At 33.7% G+C, this 23,088-nt stretch overlaps 1 protein-coding gene across 2 annotated transcripts in view; it reads right to left on the bottom strand.

The window, feature by feature from the left end:
* LOC119631619 (protein Teyrha-meyrha) overlaps positions 1-17,555 on the bottom strand; it is a 41,156-nt gene extending 23,601 nt beyond the window's left edge. For both annotated transcript variants that reach the window (XM_038023998.1, XM_038023999.1), the window contains exon 1: positions 17,238-17,555. In XM_038023998.1, the coding sequence (XP_037879926.1) occupies positions 17,238-17,354 (117 nt within the window). In that variant the 5' untranslated portion in view covers positions 17,355-17,555. The remainder of the gene's footprint in view (positions 1-17,237) is intronic.
* Positions 17,556-23,088: the final 5,533 nt, after the last annotated feature.

Raw genomic sequence — 23,088 nt, 5'->3', positions numbered from 1 at the left:
TTCAATATACACAAAACAATTACGTCGACAAATAATTACATATCTGTGTATATAAAGTGAGGGAATTGCATGAATAGACAAATACTGAGTACATTTATGTTTGTATTTGTTTTTTTTTTGTTTTTTTTTTTTTTTTTTTTTTTTTTTTTTTTTAAATAAATTATTATCATTGCAAACGATTTTCGCGATATGTCCTTTGCTTTCTTTTGTCAGTCACGTTTATTTGAATTCCAAGCAATTTATTCAAGTGATGTATTATATGATTAGATATGCGCTTATAAGTGTATTACAAATATGTATAAAAATTTAACCAAATATAGGCGAACATATTTTTCTATTATCGCTCCAACGCCAAAAAAAAAAAATAAATAAACACAATAAATAAAATATGTAACGCTTTTGTACCCACAACCATCAGGCGATAGAATAATTTTCATATATCGCTTGCAGCGTGCTTTACCATACACGTATTGGAACGAACTCTGTTCGCTAGTGTCCGTCTGTTCGCGTATTTGGAATGTAAAGATACTCTTTGTATGTTTCGATGTCATACCTTGTTGTCGCGTTCGTCATCCTCGAAATATAATAAAATCATCAAAGATTGTTTTATGGAGCGCCGGACGTCAAATGCGCTGATATCGAATTCGCATCATTTCTTTCCTTTTTTTTTTGTTTTTTCCAAAGAGTCTAGAAATTTCCAGCAACTTAACGTTTAACACTCACGCCGGGAACAAGAATTCTTCTAATGTTATGGTTCTCTTGGAAGGCGTTAATTCGTACGAACAAGATCTCTAGTTTTATGCGACCATTTAAAATGGCAGATTGGGCAGAATGGCAAGCCCAAGTGCAAGCTATCCGATGAAGACGGCCATTTTGATAAACTTCTAACAACTATCTCAAAACTTTTCCATTCGTATAAAATGACAAATAAAAAAATTATATTCGCTTAAAAGCCTAAGAAAATATTCGGGCGAGCGATTTTTTCTATTTTCGAGATAGGAATGAAAAGTTCTATGGTATGTGTAATGCACTTAAGGAGTAGCAATCAACAACACGGAAAGGTAAGATATTCACAGTTTATGCTGTATACGCGTGTGGATGTCGTAGTCATGTCCTCTGACCGATTTACGTTATTTTCAAATTCTGTATAACCGGGAGGATGGGCGGATGGACAGATGAACCGACGGACATGCTTAGATGCAATCCACATTTGAAACTAGCCAAGATTTATACATTTTGTGGGGTTTTTGGACGCTGGCTTCCGCCTGCTTTCATTTTCGTGCAGGTACTACAATATTACGAACATATGCTCAAATTTTCCTACATTTATCTGTTTTAGTTTATAACTGATGAGCAAAAAAAAAAAAAAACAATTTTTAATTCTTTTCGAAAAGCGGAGGTGTTCTCAACTTACTTAGTATTGTAGGTGTGTCCTTCAAAGGAGTTCGCCCATTTCCAATTCATACCTGCGTGCAAGAACTTTCAATATATCCGATAAATCTCTAGTTGATAACGTAATTTTCGTGGCCAGGCGAATGCTTACAAAAGACATCACATAAATGGCCAGAGAGACAGACGGACAGAATTTAATGCTGACCGAAAATATGTACACTTTATGGGATCCCAGAACCTGCCTTCTGGACGTTGCAAACGTTTTAATAAAAAAAATATAGCCCGGATCCGTCAGGGATGGGTATCAAAATGAAACAGATTTCGCTATGCGAATTGCATAAGAGGTCGGTATTTTTTTTATTTTTATAATAATTATTTTGTTTATTTTTAAAATTAAAACCTGCGTAGAACGTGATAGAAACAATTAAAGAGTATGGGAGTCAAGTTTCTCCTTTACAGTTTGGACATGAATAAGTTACGTTTGCTATCAATTGTTAATTGTCTGTCTATCTCTGTGGTCACTCCGACAAGCGGGTAATTGGGGGTCTTGTTGAAGAAACCCGAATCGCCTCGGCTATTTTCTGATCTTTCCCGAGCAAAAAAATCTAAAAGAGAGGGAAGCAGAGAGAGAAAGAGAGAGAGAAAGAGAGAGAGAGAGAGAGAGAGGAAGAGAGAGTGAGGAAGAGTGAGTGATAGAGAGATGGAGAGAGGAATTGGAGTGAAATATATCTGCCGTACTTTAAACACAAGTACAATGCACTTTTCATGCACTAACCCTATTTGAGGGGGCTTTTCGCTGTAATTCCAGAGAGAAATCATAACAATTTGATTTTTCGATGAATTTTTTATATAAATGTTTATGTTCACGCTAAATTATTACCATATTAATATATTGCGTAAAAATGACAACCCCGCTGCTGCTGTATGTCAAAAGATAAATAAGAGCGAGCGAGCGAGTGAAAAAAATATTAAATTAATGTCATAACTAACCGTTATGCCTTAACTGTATAGGGAGATTTATGATTGTATTTAGTTATGGTTGAGGTTTTTGTTTCTTTTTTTTTTTTAAATGGTCCGTTATAAAGTGCACATATAAAGCTAGGTTTACAAGGATTGTCACTGAATTGTTAGGGAATTCATTGAACGAACCTGAGAGTGAGTTTAATTTTACGCTAAAAGCGTAAATTTTGCTTATTGTACTAAAAAAAGAAGAAATGAACTTTATATTGTTAATGTTAAGCTCTATCACTAAATCGTTAAGATCTTTGATATGAAATTGTTTATGCTTCGAATGCATTGGCAAGCACTGTTCATTTTGCTAACCAAATGGCTTTCGCATAATTCTTGACCACTCAAGGCCATTTTCAACGTTTTAATATCAAGCAGACTTTTTAACTCTAAATGTTCTCGCGCTCTAGAATTTAAAGATAGAAGTTAAGCCTTGGCTAGACAATAGGTTGTTAGGTGTTATTTGACATTTCATTCTTACCTCAACCATAATCTGCCTGAGACCATTTTGTGATTTAAGCGCGATTTGAATTGTTTACAGTAACTTTGAGTGATTAACTCATCAAAATTTTTTTGTCGCAAATTTTTAACAACTTTTGATGTTGATCATCAAAACAATGGTGCGTGGATGAACTTACTTCCACTTCTCCTGCTATTGGGCCCAAGTGCGTCTAAAAATTGCTAATACAAAGTCGATATGTGACATATTGTGGAACTGAGGCAACATTGGCCATTCCACCAACAACTGTAAATTGTTGCATAACTATTTAAACGTACAAAAGATTTTTTCTCGCTGGCTGTTACATAATTTGACAAAATCTCAAAAAGATATTCGTGTCGATTCGCGCAAGCAAGTGCTTAGGAAATGCAATGACGGTGCATCAAAATGCTTATACAAGATCGTAACAAGTGATGAATCCTGACGCTATGATCATGAAAAAGCAAGTAAACAGTAGTCGACTCTATGGAAGTTTCGAGATGAATCAAATTTGATAAAAATTCTTCGCACTGTTTTTTCGGGGGGAACTGCTTATGTAACAGCAGCGCCTTCTGACGAACGTACAACCGCAAATTTTTAGTGAAATAAGGAAAACACAAATAAACGATCCCAGATCATTGTTCATCATCTTGACAACGCTAGCTCGAACCCATCTCTTCTAATAAGCGAATGTTTAAACATTTTCTCGATTATTCGCCGTACAACCATCACTCAGATCCATTTTTTGAATGGATCTAGGCTTGTCTGTCTGTCTGTCTGTCTGTCTCTTGTGTTCGAGCTACTGGTCGGGGGTATTTTAACGAAATTTACTACACCGACGTGTTTTTTTTGGCGCAAGGATGAACGCTATTGAAAATAGCTGCAATCGGAGCACTCTTGCGATCATTTGCCAGACTTTAGAAAATCCCTACATGAATAATGATATTAAGCGAATTGGTGTAGAGTGTATAATAGCGCGCCGTGACCAACTATAATATTTTCACTTGTTTTTATCGGCCGACTTCTTTTACTTGTTCTGTCACTTAGAGGGTAACTGAAAGTAATATTAAAGTTAAAAATAAATATTAATTAGAGTATAACTGAATATCGTTATATAGATTAACTGTTGACTGCTGTATGCAAAAATATTTCTCAATTCCTCGAAGAAAAATAAAAACGCTGCCGTTAAATCCTTCAAAGCATTATTCTTCCAAAAGTGTTTCGTCAGGCAACTGCACTTTACTCGAACGAAAGCAATAAACTAAAAATGAAAAAATTGTTTATATTTGATTCAGGAACAAAGTGTTTGCTGTGCTTTTTACAAAATACAAAAACACGAAACATTTAAGAAGGATGTACAAGAATATAAATACATTTGTATGATTGTTGTCGACTTCTATGCATAATAAATAAAGAAAATGCCGTTCGCTTTACTAATATTTGAGATCAACTTTGTTCACCGGTTTATTGACAAACATGAAATAGTAGCCTTTGAAAGGATCGTCATTTGCAAGGGTAATTGTGGAATCATCCGTTCTAACTTATACGGCGGATGGCAATTGTTGCTTGAAGGTACCAAGGCTACTACATTTTTTGGGTAGCCATAGTCCCTAGCTAACGGTATTAGTTAATTTGTAAATATGCAAAAATTGGTGATCGTTACGTAATGCAATTCTTTCATTTAAAAGTTCGCCGTCCAGTTAATATCAAGGCGAAATTAGCGATGGCGACACAAAAGAGATATTTTAATGAAGTTTGTTCGATGCCGTGTCCTCAGCCGCTTCATTATTTTTGCTTTCGAAACTCGCTGAGAATTTCATTCTCTTTTGTCAATCCTCGTGTATTCAATACATTCTTCGCTTCAAAATCTGTGCATAAGCAGTGAGATTTCGCATTTATTCGCATTGATAAACGGATTATTTATTTATGCGGCAGATATAAATTCTTCAGGGGTTAAATCATCACTCTTAGCAATTAAGACCAAGTCTTGTAGATTTATCGATAACGAGTGAAAATACTATCGCACCACTAAATACCCTTCAGCATCCTGTAGTTGGGCGAATATTGAGTTTTCAAAGCAACGCGTGGCATGGGGTCGAATAGGTCGAAAAAGTGGTCCAGTCAGGATCATTTACAATATAGCTTTCGTTCGTGGGTCAAACACGTCAGTGCATCAAATTTTATCAAAATATCGCATAAATTGAGGCCTGTAAGGGACAGACAGCTTTAGATCAAGTCAGAATTACTTTCGATCGATGGGTGTAATGAAAGGTGATTCTACCTGAAGCTCTTCTGATTCCCGGAGGCTATAAAAATTGAAGGTAAGTTTAGCGTCAAAGGATAGGTAAATTTCTCATTTATTTCATAAAACTTCTTATGTGCTGTAAATGCGTTTTATTACGTTATACTAAAGTAATTCCAATAAGGTATGGATTGCGATTTAATTTTATCATATTTATACCCTACACCACTTGAGGCATAGGGTATATTAAAATTCTGCGGGCTTAAGAGAGACGCAACTTTTATTATACCGATCGATTCAAAATCATTTTCAGAATTTATCTAAGCCTGTCCATGTAAATTTGTGTGTTTCAGCTTCAGATCGCAATTTTTGAAATATTTTGAAATATTTTGATGAAATGTGATGCATTGGCATGCTTCGATCAAAGAACAAACGCAATTGAAAATAGTTTCGGTCAGTTCATCATTTTGCCCACTCCCCATAAAATAGCCGAGTTATACATGAAAAAATGCAATTTTCAGAATTTCTCGACAAAGCTCGCTCTATAATAGTATTGGAACATTGTAAAATGGTATAAAAAATTTGGTTGGGCTGGGGCCATTTATATAACTGTCCTTACGAAAAATGAACCTTTATTTGGTAAACAGATGTAAGTTTCAATATTTCATGATGAAAATTAGTTCACCGAAATCGACCACCGCTTATAGCATTCCTCCAATATGGCGACTTCCAAGGAAGGTATCCCTTTGCATGAAAGTAATGTACAACTTTTGATGCATTATTACCATAACGACTGAATAGCTGTATTAGGCTGTATTAGAAAGTGGTGTAAGGTATCTAGTAGTCGTGCTTTCCCGATTATAATGTTCTTATTTTCTTTTTCAATATATTGATCTCGCGTAGAATTGGTTTATCCCTTTTCAGTTGCTTGTCAAATTGTTGGGTGCTCCACTTAAAAATATTCGCACTTGTCGCCATTCATATTTAAGCTATTTCGTGGTGTTATGAGGCTACGGACCTACTTAAACAATCGGTTAATTCCATCACACAGAGCAGGTATGTGTGATAGATAGATGAATTGTTTAAGTTTTTTCCTTTGCACTACGCATCTGATTGCGCATAATTTATGTGCTCCTGGCTATACTATGTCCTTCGACACTATGTCTACCCGCCCTCATCCACATATAGTTTCTTTCATTTTTTTTGCTTGCAATTTCTATACGTTATTTGTTAATCTTATTTTTTTAATCACATTTTGCTTATAAAATTTGTTTCGTTACTCTTACTTTTTCTAGTTATCGCGATCGTAATCGATCGAAAATTTTGAATTCTTTAAGAGAAGAAGAGCAGGACTGCTATTCACGTTACTCACGATTTATTAGTCAATTGCCGGCAACGTCTCGTGCTGGTCGTATCGTTTTGCCGCAAAGTTTCTGCTAAAACTTCTTTATAAAAATTCTTCTAGAAAGCTGCACAAAAAAAAAAAAAAAAAAAAGAAAGTCTTCCCTGCATTTCATGATATCCCACTATGTACGGAACCAGATAAAAACTATTTATAGAGCTAGGAATTGTTGTCCTTCGGTATTGATTCCACAGGAAAAGCTATTAACGGTTAGTTTTCACATTTTTTTTTTTGACTCCATTTCAAAATGCATAAAGCGTTTTGCAATGAACGCAATGAACCAAACGTACAAGTGTTTATATGCTTTTCAAATTTTTATTAAAATTCCTTACTGCATAGATAAAGTAGTAGGGAAAGTAAAAGCTAAAGAAAATACGAAAAGAAAAAAACGACGAGGATTATTGAGACATTGTGTACATAACGTGTCCCACGGCAGCTAGTTGTTAAAATGTTTATAATCATCATTTTATAATATGTACCGAGTGCGCTACCAGTTTTGTATTTATTATGCTGACCATTAAGGAAACCAGTTTTCGCGAACAAACAGTCCTTACTTCACAGTTGTGAGTAATAAATCTCAATAATAAAACGTTAACAACTTGAACGAATTTTAAAATTATTGACACCTTAATGTAATCAATTCAGTACAAGTTTTAAGTAGTTTAACTGTTCGCTCATATGCTACAGATTATAAGTAGAATAGAGTTGTTTTACATGACAATTAATTAAGATACAAAAGCAAAAAAAAAAAGCACACACACACACACACAATATAAAGTTGATTTCTGCAGGTTTCCACAGTGCACCTTCACTTAGTTCAATTAATCGTCTCAACATAAAATTTCTTAATTTCTTGCTCTTCTTGCACCTTTGAATAAGTTATTGGCCCAAAAAAAAAAAAAAACGTAAAAACATTTCTGAACATGTTTTCCACATAAACCAAGCGATCCATTGAAGCGTTCATTCTCCGTTCAGATCCCATCATCCCATACATATATATATATATATATATATAGCATGCAGGCTTTTCTTATGCCTTTGTATAATCGCGAAATAGTGAGTTTACGTTTAAGTTGAAAAGAAGGCAATCATGTCTTCGGGACTGTGTGAATGGGTGATGAATGTGAAAACTAGTCCCTAATATGATGACGAATGAGCTTGAGTTTCTTCGAAAGTAATTCCACTTGAGTTTATCTTAATGATTTACAAGATATTTATTTAACTGACAAATGTCGGTCTGGCAATTCAATATATATATATATATATATATATATCCATATGTTTATTCGATAAATTCGTGGGATGCTGCCAAACAAGGAGTCGGAAAAGTTGAGAACAACTTGTAGCGATTTTCCCGTAACAGAAGCTACAAATTGTGTAAAGAGGGAAAGAGAAAGAGATTTCAAGACCATGCTAAAAGATCTTAGACTTATCCGTGCCTATCCGATGTTTATGAACTAATAAGCATTACACAGTATATTATGTCGATTCATAATTCTCTGCGGAAATTCGAAAAAGATATCAATTGCAATTCGCTTTTCGCTTAAATGAAAGCTAAACTTGACGCCTGCGCTTTAACGATACATACTTTCAATCCACGCATCTGGATGTGTAATTGTAATTTCACCTGGGCTTGCAAAATGCACCGGTTCTACACGACGTTTAATTGCTTGTGCTTTCAAAAGTGATCTCCTTTTAAAAATACTGAAAAAGAACTTGAATTTATTCTCAATAGCTATGCGTAAAAGTTCAAAAGGGTGATGTTATTAAAAATTAATTGATGGAAAAAATAAAAAATAATAATAATAATAATGATGATGATGATGATGATGATGATGGGAAATAAGGTGAGCGATATTTAGTTATAACTATTTTCAAATGTAAACACAGAACAACACAGAAAGGTGTTTATTATGCAATTGAACAAAACTAAAAACTGGAAGCGTTAATACGCGATATATGGATGACAGTTGTCGGTCGCACTTACTTCTTTCGCTGAAAATTGGACCTACGTTTCGTTAAGTATACGTAATGCCTAAAGCCTGTGATGAGAGAGAGAGAGACAGAGAGAAAGAAAGAAAGAAAGAGAGAGCGAGAGAGGAAGAAAGAAAGAGAGAGAGAGAGAGAGAGCGAGCTAACAGATAAATACTCCTTTTGGGATAGAATAAAGGAAAAGACTGGCTTTCAATTGATTGCAGATATAGTAAGGGGGTACCTATGCACAGTCTCTTGCAAAGGCCACCTTGACAAATGTTTTTCTTTCTCAGATTCCGCTTCATTCTTAGCAATAGCGAAAATCAGAAGTTTCTTGATTATTCTATATTAAGAAATCTTTTGCTTTTTTCATAGTAAATTCAAAATTCTGACTAATTGCCCCGCATTCTTGGCTTTCTCTACAATGCTACTAAATTTGTTAACTGGTCGCAACTTGAAACTTTTGCATTGACGCATCGCACCGCAAATTGAAAATCTCTGATCGGATCAAATATATTTAAATTCATTTTCAATTTCTGACTTCTAATAAATTTACGCTTTCTTTCACATGTCACTTTAAGTACGTCACAAACTTGCTAAACATTTGTCAACCACATCACGGTATAAAAAAAAAATAAAATAATATATATATACATATATATATATATATGTATGACAAACAAGCAAACAAGGAAAGAAATCTGTAAAAATCTACATTTTTTTTTTTTTGTTTTTTGTGTGAAAACATGTTCACACATATACTATGCATGTACGTATGTGCAAACATCTACATGTGTTGAAAATTTTACATTATCCCACAGAAAACAAGTTTCATTTGATGATAGCATATTACGTGGATTCAGAGAGTAGTCAAGGAATAGTTTCATATGTATATATATATATATATATATATATATATATGTATAGAAATATTTTTCATCATTTGTAGCATCAGCGTCAAGATCATTGCTCATGTTTATGATGACAGATCCACTAACCAACCCGTATAAGCATATAATATGTATCGCGAGCATCATCAGTTGTTACTGCAGTTGTTGTCATACAATCACACGAAAAATTTTGCCACAATCATAAATTGTCAGCCAAATCTGCACACAATAGATGAATGTTTGTTATTGTTGTTGTTGTTGTTATTTTACTCAAGATCATTTTGACCGTCATCGCTTTCAAAATGCTATACTATTCGCTATACAGTAAACCGTTTAACGTCAATGGTATTATGGTGTACGTTGCTGGCAACGTACTACTACTACGTATAACCAATACTATTGCATATACTGTAAAATATTGTATGTAGGACACACATCATCGTATAAGTATGCATTTATATAAACACAATGTACATATGTATAAATAAATTTTATATATATATATATCATATATATCATATATACATATATATATATATATCATATATATATATATATATATATATATGAATGTGTATATGAATGTGCATATGCATGTGCATGCCTATGTATAGTTTTATAGCTGTGAGATGATGTGTAGCGACCGTTTACATGTTATTTTATATTTAATGTATATTTTGCTCAGTTGGGTTTTGTTTATAGTTTTGTCGATTTATGCTTAGAAAGAACGAAGAGCAAGTTGTGCAGCATGTACTGTGTGCATTGTATCGCCGATATCCTCGTTGGGTGTGCTGATTTATTGCGGTCAAATAAACTGCTACCACAAGCGCGAAATTTAAAATTCAAAAACATTCATTCATTCCATTCACAATATCTTTTTGTTCAATTTTTGATCTGTTATTGCCGTCGTGTCGTGTTTGTATATTTCGCCGATTTTATAGTTTTCAAAAGTTTGTTTCAGATCTTTTGTCATCGATGTTGTTGCTGCCGTTATTTGTTGTTGTTGCTTTTGCAAGGTGAAATTTGTAGAGTTATCATCATAAATATGTATCCTAACCGTACATATGTATGTTTGTTTATATGTTTTGTACTCCTTTACTTGGAACTTTGTCAATTTTACGATGATGTTTTCAGACGATTTTTTTTTTTTTTCTTTTTCTTCTCCTCTTGCGCTTTTAAGACCTTGTTTGTTGTATTGTTTCATTTTCGTTTTCGTTTTAACTTTTTTTTTTTTTTTTTCTTATATATATATATTTATATATATATATTTTATGATTTTAACACACATCTCAAGTGAAATAAGTTTAGTGGCGTATAAAGAAAAAAATTCACAATTTCTGCTAAAGAATTCCTTTTTCGGTAAATAGTGTTGAGCGCGGTGTCATAAATGAGCTTTGATTAGATCTTTTTTGGTTTATTTTTTTTTTCTCTTCCTCTTGCAGACCGTCATGGCTTTTCTTTAAATCATATAGGAAACACAAAAAAAAAAAAAAAAATGGAAAATAGTTTTATTGAATAATTTGCATTCCAAAGTATTTCTTCTCATGAACTTATCGGAGCTAAGTTCATTTAAAAGCTTAGGAAATGTGATGAAAAATTGCAATTCCTTTTACATCGTTTTACGTTACACCCATTGTTGCGATATGTGTTATCATGCAACGGCAAATATGTCGGTAACACTTGCGTTAAAAGGAATTCTCCTAACAATCGATGTCCAGTATTTAAGTATCAAGAAGATACTGTGTCCGAAAACTAAGATGAATGTGTAGATGAATTGTTTATAGCCCTTCAAAAAATCAAATTTCATATCATAAACGTCATAAACGTGATCCAGCTGCGCATGATCTCGACAACAGAAAAAAGTATTTTTTCTGATGAGATTTGGATCCACGCATACGACCCCGTATAAATCGCGTCAATCTCGCTATGAATTTCTTCTGCCAGGCCCTATAGTTAAGATGGAATAGTTCTTGAGTGTTATGAATGCGATCCAAATGATTTGAAAGAATAAATAAAGATTTTTGGAATTAAAAACATATTCACCTTATTTCTCGAACACACTAGTGCTTCTATCGCCTTTGCGATAACTACAAGTATAACTTAGGCAACCCAATCACAACGCCATCACAACGCTATTCTGAGTTCTTTTTGTCTTTCTCTCAGAACCACAAGTACATGCAGAAAATTCAATCTTAGCAAATCTCTATTGGATTCAATTGAAGGTTGAAATGTATGAGCCGTTGCAAAAAAAAAAAAGCCCGTTCCATACGGCCAGAAAGGTGCCTCCAAAATTCAACAGGACGCGTATATGTAGTTTCTAGGGCAGTCACCCTAGAATTTTTCTAAGCAATAGCCATCTGGTACCTATAAAATAGCTTCGTGGTAAAGGAACTTCGAAGGATGCAGTCTTACTCCTAATTAGCAATCATAAAATTTGAATTGAAAATTTGGAAAATGAGTTTGAGCGGCAGGTTTAAATATTAGATTGGCGCGTGAATTTTTCTTAGTAACTTCTTCTGGAAATATCCTTAAATAGTTCATTGTTGTTCAATGTTAAAGTTATGACTGAATTTTTGTACAGCCATTAAAAGCTATCGCAATTCCCGTTTACAAAATGATTGGCATCGGTAAACGTTTACCTCGTGCCCGTCATAAATATCGCTTTCATCAAATGTCGGCAAAAAATGCTAGTTTCCCTTAATGTAACCCACTGTACTCAAAATCTTTTCCCCTTTTTCGAATATTCCCTAGTTTAGCTTCCTGGCACTCAATGGATTGACAATTTTTAGAAGAACTGTTTGCAAAGAAGTTCTCTAAAAGAATTTACTTTTACCACAATGGCTTTAACTCTTTTTCTTGTTGTCAATGTCTGTCTTACCCTTCACCCGTTTTCACTGTCTTCGCCCTGAGCAAATCCTGAGCTTATCAAGCGTTCGAAAACAATACACAAACGTCAGATTTCATTCTAAAACTTTTGTTAATCTTTGTGTAAATCTTTTTTCTTGCCACGTAGGGTGCCTTTGTTTTATGAGAACGTCGCAAATCTTTATTTCCGCTTTTCACTTTTCAAACACTTTAGTAATTCGCGTTTCACAACAGGAAGCGAGCGGTGAAACAGCTGAAGACAACATCCGCGGAATTTCGCTACGAAATCATGCACAGACTTTATCAACGATGCTCTACGCTCAACGATCATCATGTTTTGATATCTTCTTCCAAACTACGTATGTGTGAGAGATTTTTCTTTCCTTCTGGCCATTCTGCTTGAAATTAACTGCACTTGCTTTGTAATAAGCTTCAATATCTTTTCTTGCGTGAAAAGATCGCATCTAACTTTGTTCTCCAGTTCATTAGTTACTAACAGAGAATATATGAGATTTCATTTCACTGCCTCTTCTCGGCCGTGATAACAATTACATCTAAAGTTTTAAGTTTACTTGATAATCACACGTAGATCACTTTTTGTATTCACCACTAAAGGATGGCGGTATGCTCTTTTTATTTTTTATCGTAATGTATGTAACAACCAAAAGGAAGCTTCAGCGACCCCATAAAGTACATATACTCTTGATCAGCGTGAAATTCTGAGTTGATTTAGCCATGTCTGTCCGTCTGTGTGGTGTTTGTTATTGGCACATACAGAAGGCTGAAATTTTTCACATATACTTTACGAAATACTCTCTCCTTTACGTGCAAAAATGGAAAAAATCGGTTATGCCCAAAAAAAAGTTACAAGCGATTAAATTTAATTTTTTTCATTTGTTATGAGGTTTTCTGCTCATTAATCATAAGGCAAACATGACAAAAAGCTTAAAACTATTTTGTGTATGTCTCAGATGAAGATGTATTACCTGCCTAAACTGAAGATGGTGGACATCGCGACCTAGTGCATTAATTTTTTCTTCATAATACCAGCGATATGGGTATCAAATAAGAGAACTTGGAGAGTATAATACGAAAAGCGTAGTGGTGGGTATGCGAGATGCGACCCCGACGTATACAATCTTCTTACTTGTTTTTTCTAAACATACGATTCAATGCAAATGTGGCCACAGCACCTTGATGGCATTTTAGAAGCAAATTGGTATTGTAAACATGTGTATTAGTCTTTTACATTTATACAATAAAACTTATCCATGCAGATCTATCTTATGCTACTTGATTATTCTTATAGAAGCTCTCGTAAGTATATTATCCAAGCATTCATTGCAATCAGCCTTAAGTATAGATATTCTGCTCATCTCTTTTAAATCAGAAGGTGAGTTATTCTATTTTCGATCTCGGACGTAATCTAACCGTCGCTTTTTCTTTATTAAAGCTACACCTTGGAGTTCGTAAGTTCAGCATATCTTTCATATTAAACAAGATACGGTACGATCGTCAACATTGCGAATACATTTGACCAAATCTAAAGACATAGTGGGGATTAGTTCTTAAGCGAGAATCAATAATATATTCTCAGGATTGCGTACCAGTCGATCTAAGCATCCAAGTTAGCTAGTACTGGAGATGCATCTCTTGCAGTGTACACTTTTAAAGTCAAATCGCATTTGAAGGAGTTCAGTATAGTTTGTCGATAAATTTTCCTCAAGCAGCCAAGTATATAGTGATCATAATTTCAATAATCGGTTCTTTCGTGATGATAAACAAACAAGCCAAACAAATGTGGGATTGGGACTAAGCAATGATATCGCCTTCGTTATGAATATTTCCCCCCCCCCAAAAAAAAAAAAACAAAGTAAGCTATTGCCTCCACTTTGAACAAAGTTGACAAAGATATCGGCGAATGGCGATATTGAAAATTGTCTATGCGTTATATTTCTCCTTTCGTGATATATAAAAGTGCGAATTTGTAAGCACTGATGGATGCAACAACTAAATCACTCTAATGCCTTCATTTTTTGCATTTTTTTTTTTTTCTCTTTTAATTTTTACTTAGAGCGCTTCGACTAATTTCTCCCGTTATGCACTTTACCTTTAATAGCATTCAAAACAACGAACAAAAAAGCGCCGAAAATATTCGAGTTTGAAATACAATATCGTCATTGCAAGCCTTATATTTATTGAATATCCATGTTATAGTTATTTTAATAAAATTGTAAAAGTATATGGAAAAAGTAATTTTTTATTTTTATGTTTTGATTTGAATTGCATCGTCTTTGTACGGTCGCGGTTAACGACGCCACTTTAGGCCTGGGTGTATACAATAAAATCGCTAAGATCCCTGTAACGGCTCCTAGCTAAAGAATTTATTTATTTTTTTGCGAACTATTAAAGTGTTTCCTAAAATGAGTTTTAATAGAGGTTTTCGACAAAAAAAAAAAAAAAAAAAAAAACGAAATTCAACTAATATCTCAGAGTGAAGCTTTGTCAACTACACAAGTCTAAGGTAATTTGGGCGCGTAGAGTCAAACTTAAGAAAACACTAAAAAAGACAATAGACAGACGTATTATGGCATACGGCAAGCGGTCACTGATTGTAAGAGAGAAGAATGTGTATAGTTCTGGTGGCCTTCTGTCAGATTCGTTACTCCGTATCAACAGTGAACGTGAAACTTTTCAGCGTCAATTTCGTTACAGAACAAGTTGTGGCTAAGCCACGAAAACCACAATTAAGAAAAAATGCCCTCTGATCTCAGGGATGTTACTCAGACCACAGTTAAAAGTCCTATGATTCTTATGATTTGATATCAAAAAAAAAAAAAAAAAAAAAAAAAGTAACGCGAAAACTGGATCCAGGCCATTTGCTTCACAGAGATAAAGGAAATTTCTCTAGCAATCAAGTCGTTTCATAGGACAAACAAGCTTGCTAGGCCTTCCCATTAATTCATCCTTGATCTGTTCACAACACACTGTCGTCGCCACTTGTCGTTCTTAATACCGCATTGCACTCTTTTGAACCAATGTACCAACGGTGGTAGTTCGCGTTGTTTTGTTGCTCTTCGTTTCGTTTTCAAGTCCAACCAATTTCATCAATACTATAGCGTTTATCCTTCCCTGTCTACGTAAAATAATTCTTGACCACACAGACGGCCTTCCTCTGTATACTTATTTATTATTTATTTTTTATATTCTATATAATAATACGAATCCTACGAATATATTTTTTATTTACACATCTATGTCAATGTATTCAATAGCTGCAGAGTTACGCGTGCTTTCGTTAACGTACAAAATAGAGCTTTTCAATTTTTACTATGTCGGTGAAACAACGATTTATGCCTATTAGGATGTTTTAAGACGCATCATTACAGAAGAGGAGACGCTTCGTTCTAGGAATACTAACCGGAAACAACCGAACAATCTGTCATCATCTACGAAGTGCTATGTATTGTTAATGAAAATAAAGTAGGGATCACAGCTAACAAGTGAGGGCAATGCATCTAACCTTTTAATTTAATTCCGATAGGTCGCGTTTGCACTTTTGCTTTCTCGCTCCTGCTCCCTGTTTCCCTGTTTTAAGCTATTCAAAGTCGATAATTAAATGAAAGCTGAAAAATTTGCTCACATTTTAGGAAATTATTCTTCAAAAGCCGCAACACGCCGTCGCGAGTTCCTAACGTCGATCAAAACAAGACTTTCATCGGTTTTGGTTGTGTTGAATCACTTTGCAAAAACCGAACATAACCTCAATTTTGAATAATTAACAATTAAGAGATAATATATCGACTATGGAAGGTCCATTCATAAGAATTTTAACTGCAATTGTGCACAATTTTCTTCTTTTTTTTTTTTTTATCTACCAGGAAGAGAAAATTTTACTCTTAAATAATTTCTGTAAAAATTTCTTGTTCATCTCATTAGGGTAAACAATGCGAATCTATGAAAAAGTGAATTAAAAAACTATTTTTTACTTTTTCAAAGAATATAAGATAGATTCTAGCTCGCCTTGTGCAGAAAATATGAATAAAAAAGAAGAAAAATGTTTCGCATTAAATGTGTGTACCAGCGAAGTCGTTCAGGAAAATCCATTTTTCAACTTGCTATTCAATATTCTTACTCCTGGAGATTGGTAAATTTTGTTAAAATTATGACAATCAAGGCACAGCGCATCGGAACAATGTGCAACGAAACTAGAAATTGCCTAAGATTGTGCTAAGATGAGATGAAAATGAGAAATTATATCAAAATTTTATCGTAGACTAACGTTTGAGTTTCTAGGAATTCGTATTCGCTAGGCTTGATAAGCCTGACAGATCATTCAGCTTTCTATTGTTTTGAATGCCGAAGGAAACTGCACGAAAACAGGGAAAGCCTTTCCTTGGGCTTTCTAAGAATTCGTATTCGAGACGTTCTAGAAGCTCATGTTGTACCATATCAGCCGCATAGATTAGCTAAGAACATCATACTAAGCTATCATACAATATTCCTTATCCTCCTCAGCCATATTTGACTGACTTCATCAAAATTATTTTTTCCGAATAACCGATTAATGAAATGCGGTAATGTAATCGTCGAACTAATACACCACCACTTACAATACTTTGATAATTATATTAAAAACGACAAAGGCATTCTATCAGATTTCAAGTGAATCACTTTTCGCTTTTTGCGACCTAACGAAATCTTTTCATTTGTTATTGTAATTAGCTTTATTTTAAAAAAATAAGCTTCAATTTGTTCAAATTGTTAAAAAAAAAATAAATAAATAAAACAACAACCATTTATTGTTTCTGTTCACTTTAATGAGTGTGCGTTTTATGAAAACCAATATATCGTCGGATGTCGTTTTCACTCATTTTGTCGATTTTGTTTTTTATAGTGAAACAAGTCGAGGTTTAATGGATTTTCGATTTAAATCTGATGGGAATTTCTTAACCGTCGGTTAATGGAAGAAAATGATTTGCTTACCCTAGTGGGAAATGGACGTTGTCCTCTTAGAGCCTCATGCAAACCGGAAGCAGCCTCCGATAGTACCACTAATGCTTGTGAAGGTAAATGACTGCCACCGAAGGCGTTACTTTCCATAATAAAAATAAACAGTAATTGTTCCAAACTAGGGAACAATGAAAACAACACATGCACAAATGGATACTCAGGCCCGCAAAAAAATATTTTCAATGGCGATTATTTATTATTCATTAACAAATCATTTGTTAAACTTTGCAAATTGCTTTTATTCCTTATTTTTTTTATTTTTTATTTTTCTTGTAATTTATTGTAGAATTTTTTTTTTTTTTTTAAATTTTTTATAATAAATTTTTAAAATATTATTTAATTTTTTTTTATTTTTTTGTTTTGTTTTGTTTTTATTTTAAATATATTTTAAGTAAGTGATTAAGTAATACATGCCTGTCTGCATGTTGTTAAGATTGAATGCATTTAATTATTATTCGCTCGTTTAAAAAAAATATATTGAACGTTAACTTGACACACTTGCCCGCTCGCTCACACTTTTCTTGTCGTTTAACACAAGCAGTTAATTAAATTTTCAATTACTTTAATCGTTGCTTCGCACTTCACTTTACAACTAACTGCTTTATACTAATTATTTTCTTGTTATTGTTGTGGTTGTAATTGTGTAATGATTAATTTTTCATAGACTCCGCTTAACAGTAACAAAGCACACCCGCACGTATGTAGCAGCAAGTCTAAACTAAAGTCACGGTAGCATACTGTTGCCAAAGTGCTTCTGTTTGTGGCACGAGGGCTTGTTATTAAGGTGTAGTTATACACATACAAATATACATGTACACTTGATGTAGACATTAGTATAAGTTCAATACATTATTCAGCATTACATACTTGCGCACAGAGCTAGCAATTTGAACACAGATGCTTTACATTGCTTGGCTGTTGGTGTTAGTAATCAGCGCCAGCGACAGCATTATGCTCTACTCTTTCGTATAACTCAGTAAAGCCCGCCTCTCTTTTTACTGTGCACGCACTTCTGATTGGTGCGCAATGAACCGGTTTACTGAATATGAAATATACATATATGTATGTATATATTATTATATATATTTATTGACATATAAATATCCTTATAACCATATATGTATATATATCGATATAGGTACATATTCTATATCTATATATATATATATATATACATACATATATATATATGGACATATCTATATTATAGATACAAATATACATATCTGCTCTGACGAGTATATAGAAAACAATATTTCTTTGCTACGTCAGGCTGGCTCGCTCACTCACACCCATTGATAGCTTGTTGCCATTTGTTTTATTATAAACCGGTAGTACATAGTTGTTGGTATTGTTGTTGCTATAACTAACAGTGTATTTTGTTTTGTACGTAGTTGCAGTTGTTGCTGCCTATATATACCTACACTCTACCAGTTAGTACTTCAGTTGACAGTTGTGACCATATGTTTCTACTGATTCTCGTTTTTCCTTCTTTTTGTTTTTTGTTTTTTTTTTTTTTTTTTGGTTTTTTTTGTTCATTTTAGCTTTTACGACTAAGTATGTGCACTGGCACTGGCACTGAGTAATTTACAATATGTTACTGGTTGCTGTCAATGTTTACGTTGTTGTTGTTGTTGTTGTTACTTTTATTCTTGTTATTTTTGTTGTTGTTATTGTAACTCTTTTGTCCTGTTCCAAAATGGTTGAACAGTTGTGTGTGTGTGTTTATTCTTTGTTTTTTTTATTTTTTTTTATGAATTCTTATTTTGTTTATATAAGCAGTCATGCATACATGCACATATATACATATTTATATATCTATATATATATATATATATATATAATATAAATATAATATATATGTAGATATATTGATGATCATGTTTATGTTCATCGCCATTCCTGTCTAGTTCTCATGTCCATAAGCAATTGTGTATGTATTCGAATCAGTTTATATTGCAGTCAATCTATTGACCGCCTGTTTGTCTGCCTGGATGTATTATTATTGCCATTTTGTTAAATTCCCAAAGTGAATACATACTAACCATCTGGTCGCAAGCTTGTCTTCGCTCTTCAAATAGACAAAATTAAATTATAAACCAAAAGATACGTTAAGCTTGCAACATATGTATACGTTTAGAAGAAACTTCTAGTGAAGATTTTTTTCAAAACATTTTTTTTTTTTTTTTTTTTCTTGGTAAAGAAATCATTTATAGCAATTGTAGTTAGTTTTCAGATCATACTTAAAATTTCATAATTATTCCTTAGTTAGACTAGTGCTCACTTCCAAATAAAGCCTTCGATATCAAAATCAAGTTAATTACAGTTAATTACAGTTAATTGACAAATCGTTTACGATTTAATGATAGCTTGCGATATCGTTATGTATGTGCAAAAGGTAAACTTTCCTAGGGCAAAGCGATAATTTTTTAAATTTTCTTGGGGAGAAACACTTTCTCTCTTTATTAAAGCGATTAGTTTCTACGCATTACCTAACAATACACGTAAGTTTAAGTTTTATAGCTTGATTTTCTCAACCTTCAAGATCATAAAGTTTATTTATAGTATAAAGAAAGTTAGTTGCTCTCTTTCCATTCGAACCTTGGAAACTTTCCGTTTTCCAAAATAAGCTGATAGTCTAAGTTCAAGTTCGTCATCGTCACGTTCATTACCATCGAATCCCAAAGAATAGGTGTTCTCAAGAGTGAGTGTCAGAGAATTGGAATATTACTTTACTAATATTACAAGCAAATAATAAATAAAATCAAATGTTATTCGTATCGAATTTGAAAATCGATTAAATTTTCAGCGCAAATCTGTAGTAAAGAAATCAATTTTAATCGAAGAGGCCGTTGTTTCCAGCACCCATCTAACGCCTTTCAATAAAATTCATTTCGGCCAACATTCCGAAAAAAACGTGATCAAATGTTAATTGGCGTAAAAGAAATGCAACAGTACGTAGACCACATTTTCGTCTTCGCTAAGAGGATGAGCTATCTTTGCACCGCTTTACGTTTTTGCTGAGATATATTTGATAAGTGTGTAAAAATCTATTATTATTAGAAATTAAACAAAATAAATGAAAAATAGATAACGTGAACATAAATAAAATAAAAAACAAAAAAAAAAATGCAATCACGCATTATACAAAAACATGAAGAAAACCCATTGTTGTTATTTATCATCATCAAGTTTGCATATAATAGACGGATCTATAAATAATCAATTATTTGTAAATCTAAAGTAAACTGTCTATTATAATAAGTCCATACTTTTATTTCTGAATTTATTTATTACTCATCACTGGCAAGGGCTATTTGTCATCTTTTCTACAAACTTTCATTCGTCCTCTTATAGAAATCCAAGGTTCATCAAGCAACTTATGATGCATGGTGCCTCCTTAATGAGGCACGTTTACGGGTTATTACTGCGGTTTGATTTACAGAAATCCATCGCAATCTGGATAACAGTCAGGTGTAAATTGATTAACGAATATTCTTCTTCTAGTCTCAGATAGGTGATACGGTATCCACACATTGTTTGCCTATATGCCTTCACATACGAACCCAAGAATTCTCGATAAGTCTTGTACGCTTACTTTTCGATCAGCTTCTACTGGAGATTTTACAATGTCGTTATCAAATTCAGCTCGTCGCTCACTTCGCAGCCAATCAGAGAAATAATAATCATCGAAGGCAAACCTTCTGAGCCAATTTTGTTGTTATCACCATTGCATTAAATCCCACATGAATATGAAAACGTATGTAATGCGACGGATATGATCCTCGGAAAGTAAAAACGCCGCCGTTTTATTAGAGGATTGTAAAAAAAACACAAAAAATTTTACTTATTAGAATATCTGTTGCCTCTTTAACGATCGATGCCGAACTAAAGGCAATATAAGTTCATTACAAACAATTGATTAGCGATGGGAATCCTTAATGAGGCAGAGTTCGAGGAAAAATAAAATATGTATAATACATTATAGAAAAGTAAAAAGACTACAGTCGGGCATGGCCCACTATTCAATAGCCTACACAACTTCGCTTAATGCATTCATACATTTGCATTTCATTTCAATTGCATTTTCAATACCGTTCATCGTTGGACTAAAAAACATCTCGGTGCACCAAAATTTAACAAAATATCTCGAAAATTGGAAACCTGTAGGTTGAACGCAAGAAACCAAGGCAGAGAGATGGACAGACAAGCTTAGATTTATTGCGAAAGTGATCGTGAAAAGATCGGTTTAATGATAGAAGGGCTTATCCCAAGTCATTCTGGGTATATTGCATACATCCGCACAAACTTAATATGCCCATGTACCACAAGTGGTGTAAGGTATACAACTTTTGGGGCAAATGAGCAGATTACAGAATTTCAAAACTAAAGGACCTTAAGAAAGTTTAATTTCATTATAGCGTAGTGTGGCTATAAACAATTTTCAAGATATAATGCCTGTTAAGGTTTTGGGTATTTCTTAAAGGACGATGCGTGCACCGCTTGTGGTATAGGGTTTATTAAGTTAGAGTGGACGTATGTAACACGCAGAAAGACCCGCCCTTTACTATAGCGATCGATTCACAATCTTAATCTGAATTGGTCCAAGTCTGTCTGTCCGTCTGTCCGTCTGTCCGTCTGTCCGTCTGTTATCTGTCCACGTAAATGTTCAAGCTGGAGTATAATAAGAAAATAATAAAAAAAATTTGCGGTATTTTTCTGAGCGTTTTTGTAATAAGGTCTTTACATAGGACTCTTTCAGCAAGTGCGCGCCAGTACTGCACTATATATCCGATAGTGATAAATTAGTCTTTTGGTCTTCATGATTATAAAGTTGAGTGCACCAAATTGTGCTTTTTACCAAGGACAAAAATCCATAGAAATGCGAGCTTTGGAGAATGCTTCTTCTGATGTACTAGGGAACCAGGGAACAAAAAAAGATTACACAGAAAACCTTATTATGTTAATGGAATGCACTGCGCTTCTAATCGATTGTCAGCTTAAATTGTGAATAATACATAATCGCAGCTAACGTTTTGTTGTGGCTAATCATAATTTTTCTTTAGCTGAAATGAAAATCGATCTTTTTGGTTGTGTGAAGAAAATGCATAATAGCTTGGAGTTTGAAGTCTTAAGCATTCATTGACTTTTTCAATATACAATTAATAGTGTGATTGTTAAGGATTAAGAAGGTAACCCTTTACATTATTAGGATAATCTGGGTGGGTGCTTTGAGGAGAATGAGAGAGAGAGAGAGAAAGAGAGAGAGAGGGAGAGAAAGAGAGAAGTTGGCTGAATTTTTCGACAGAAAGTGAGCGAATTAATGATTTGCAGTCGATACGGATCAATATGTTAGTGCAAACAAATTCGACGTTCGCCGAAGAGTTTGGATTGGCTTGTCGTGCGTGCTTTTTTTTTGGTTTTCACATTATATCGATGAAATTTTCAATCGAAGAACAAGGTGTATATTAAAAAATATATCGGACATGAAAGAATCCAAAAAAAAAAATTTACGATTTGTAAGAAATAAGAAAAATAGAGACACATAACGCAAGTACAAAGACATATGGACAAAGAGTGCCATTTAAAGATTTCTTAACCCGTTTTAGAAATTTCGTAATCTAAGAATGTTGTTGAATATTTCGTTAGCATAGCAGTATCACGTGGGGTCTTCGTAAGTCCAGTTAATGAGTCGAATTGTATTATTTTCTTCACCATATTCCCCTTTATTCCTAAACTATTTTTCTCATCGCTTAGTTAAGTCATTTGCTTTATATCTGAGATGATTTTTTTTTTTACAAAAACCGTTTACCGGTCATGTAAT

This window comes from Glossina fuscipes, unplaced genomic scaffold (assembly GCF_014805625.2).
Source record: "Glossina fuscipes isolate IAEA_lab_2018 unplaced genomic scaffold, Yale_Gfus_2 1, whole genome shotgun sequence".
Taxonomy (NCBI): domain Eukaryota; kingdom Metazoa; phylum Arthropoda; class Insecta; order Diptera; family Glossinidae; genus Glossina; species Glossina fuscipes.
The sequence above is the reverse complement of the archived record's forward strand: the minus strand, read 5'-3'. Positions and strand labels throughout refer to the sequence as shown.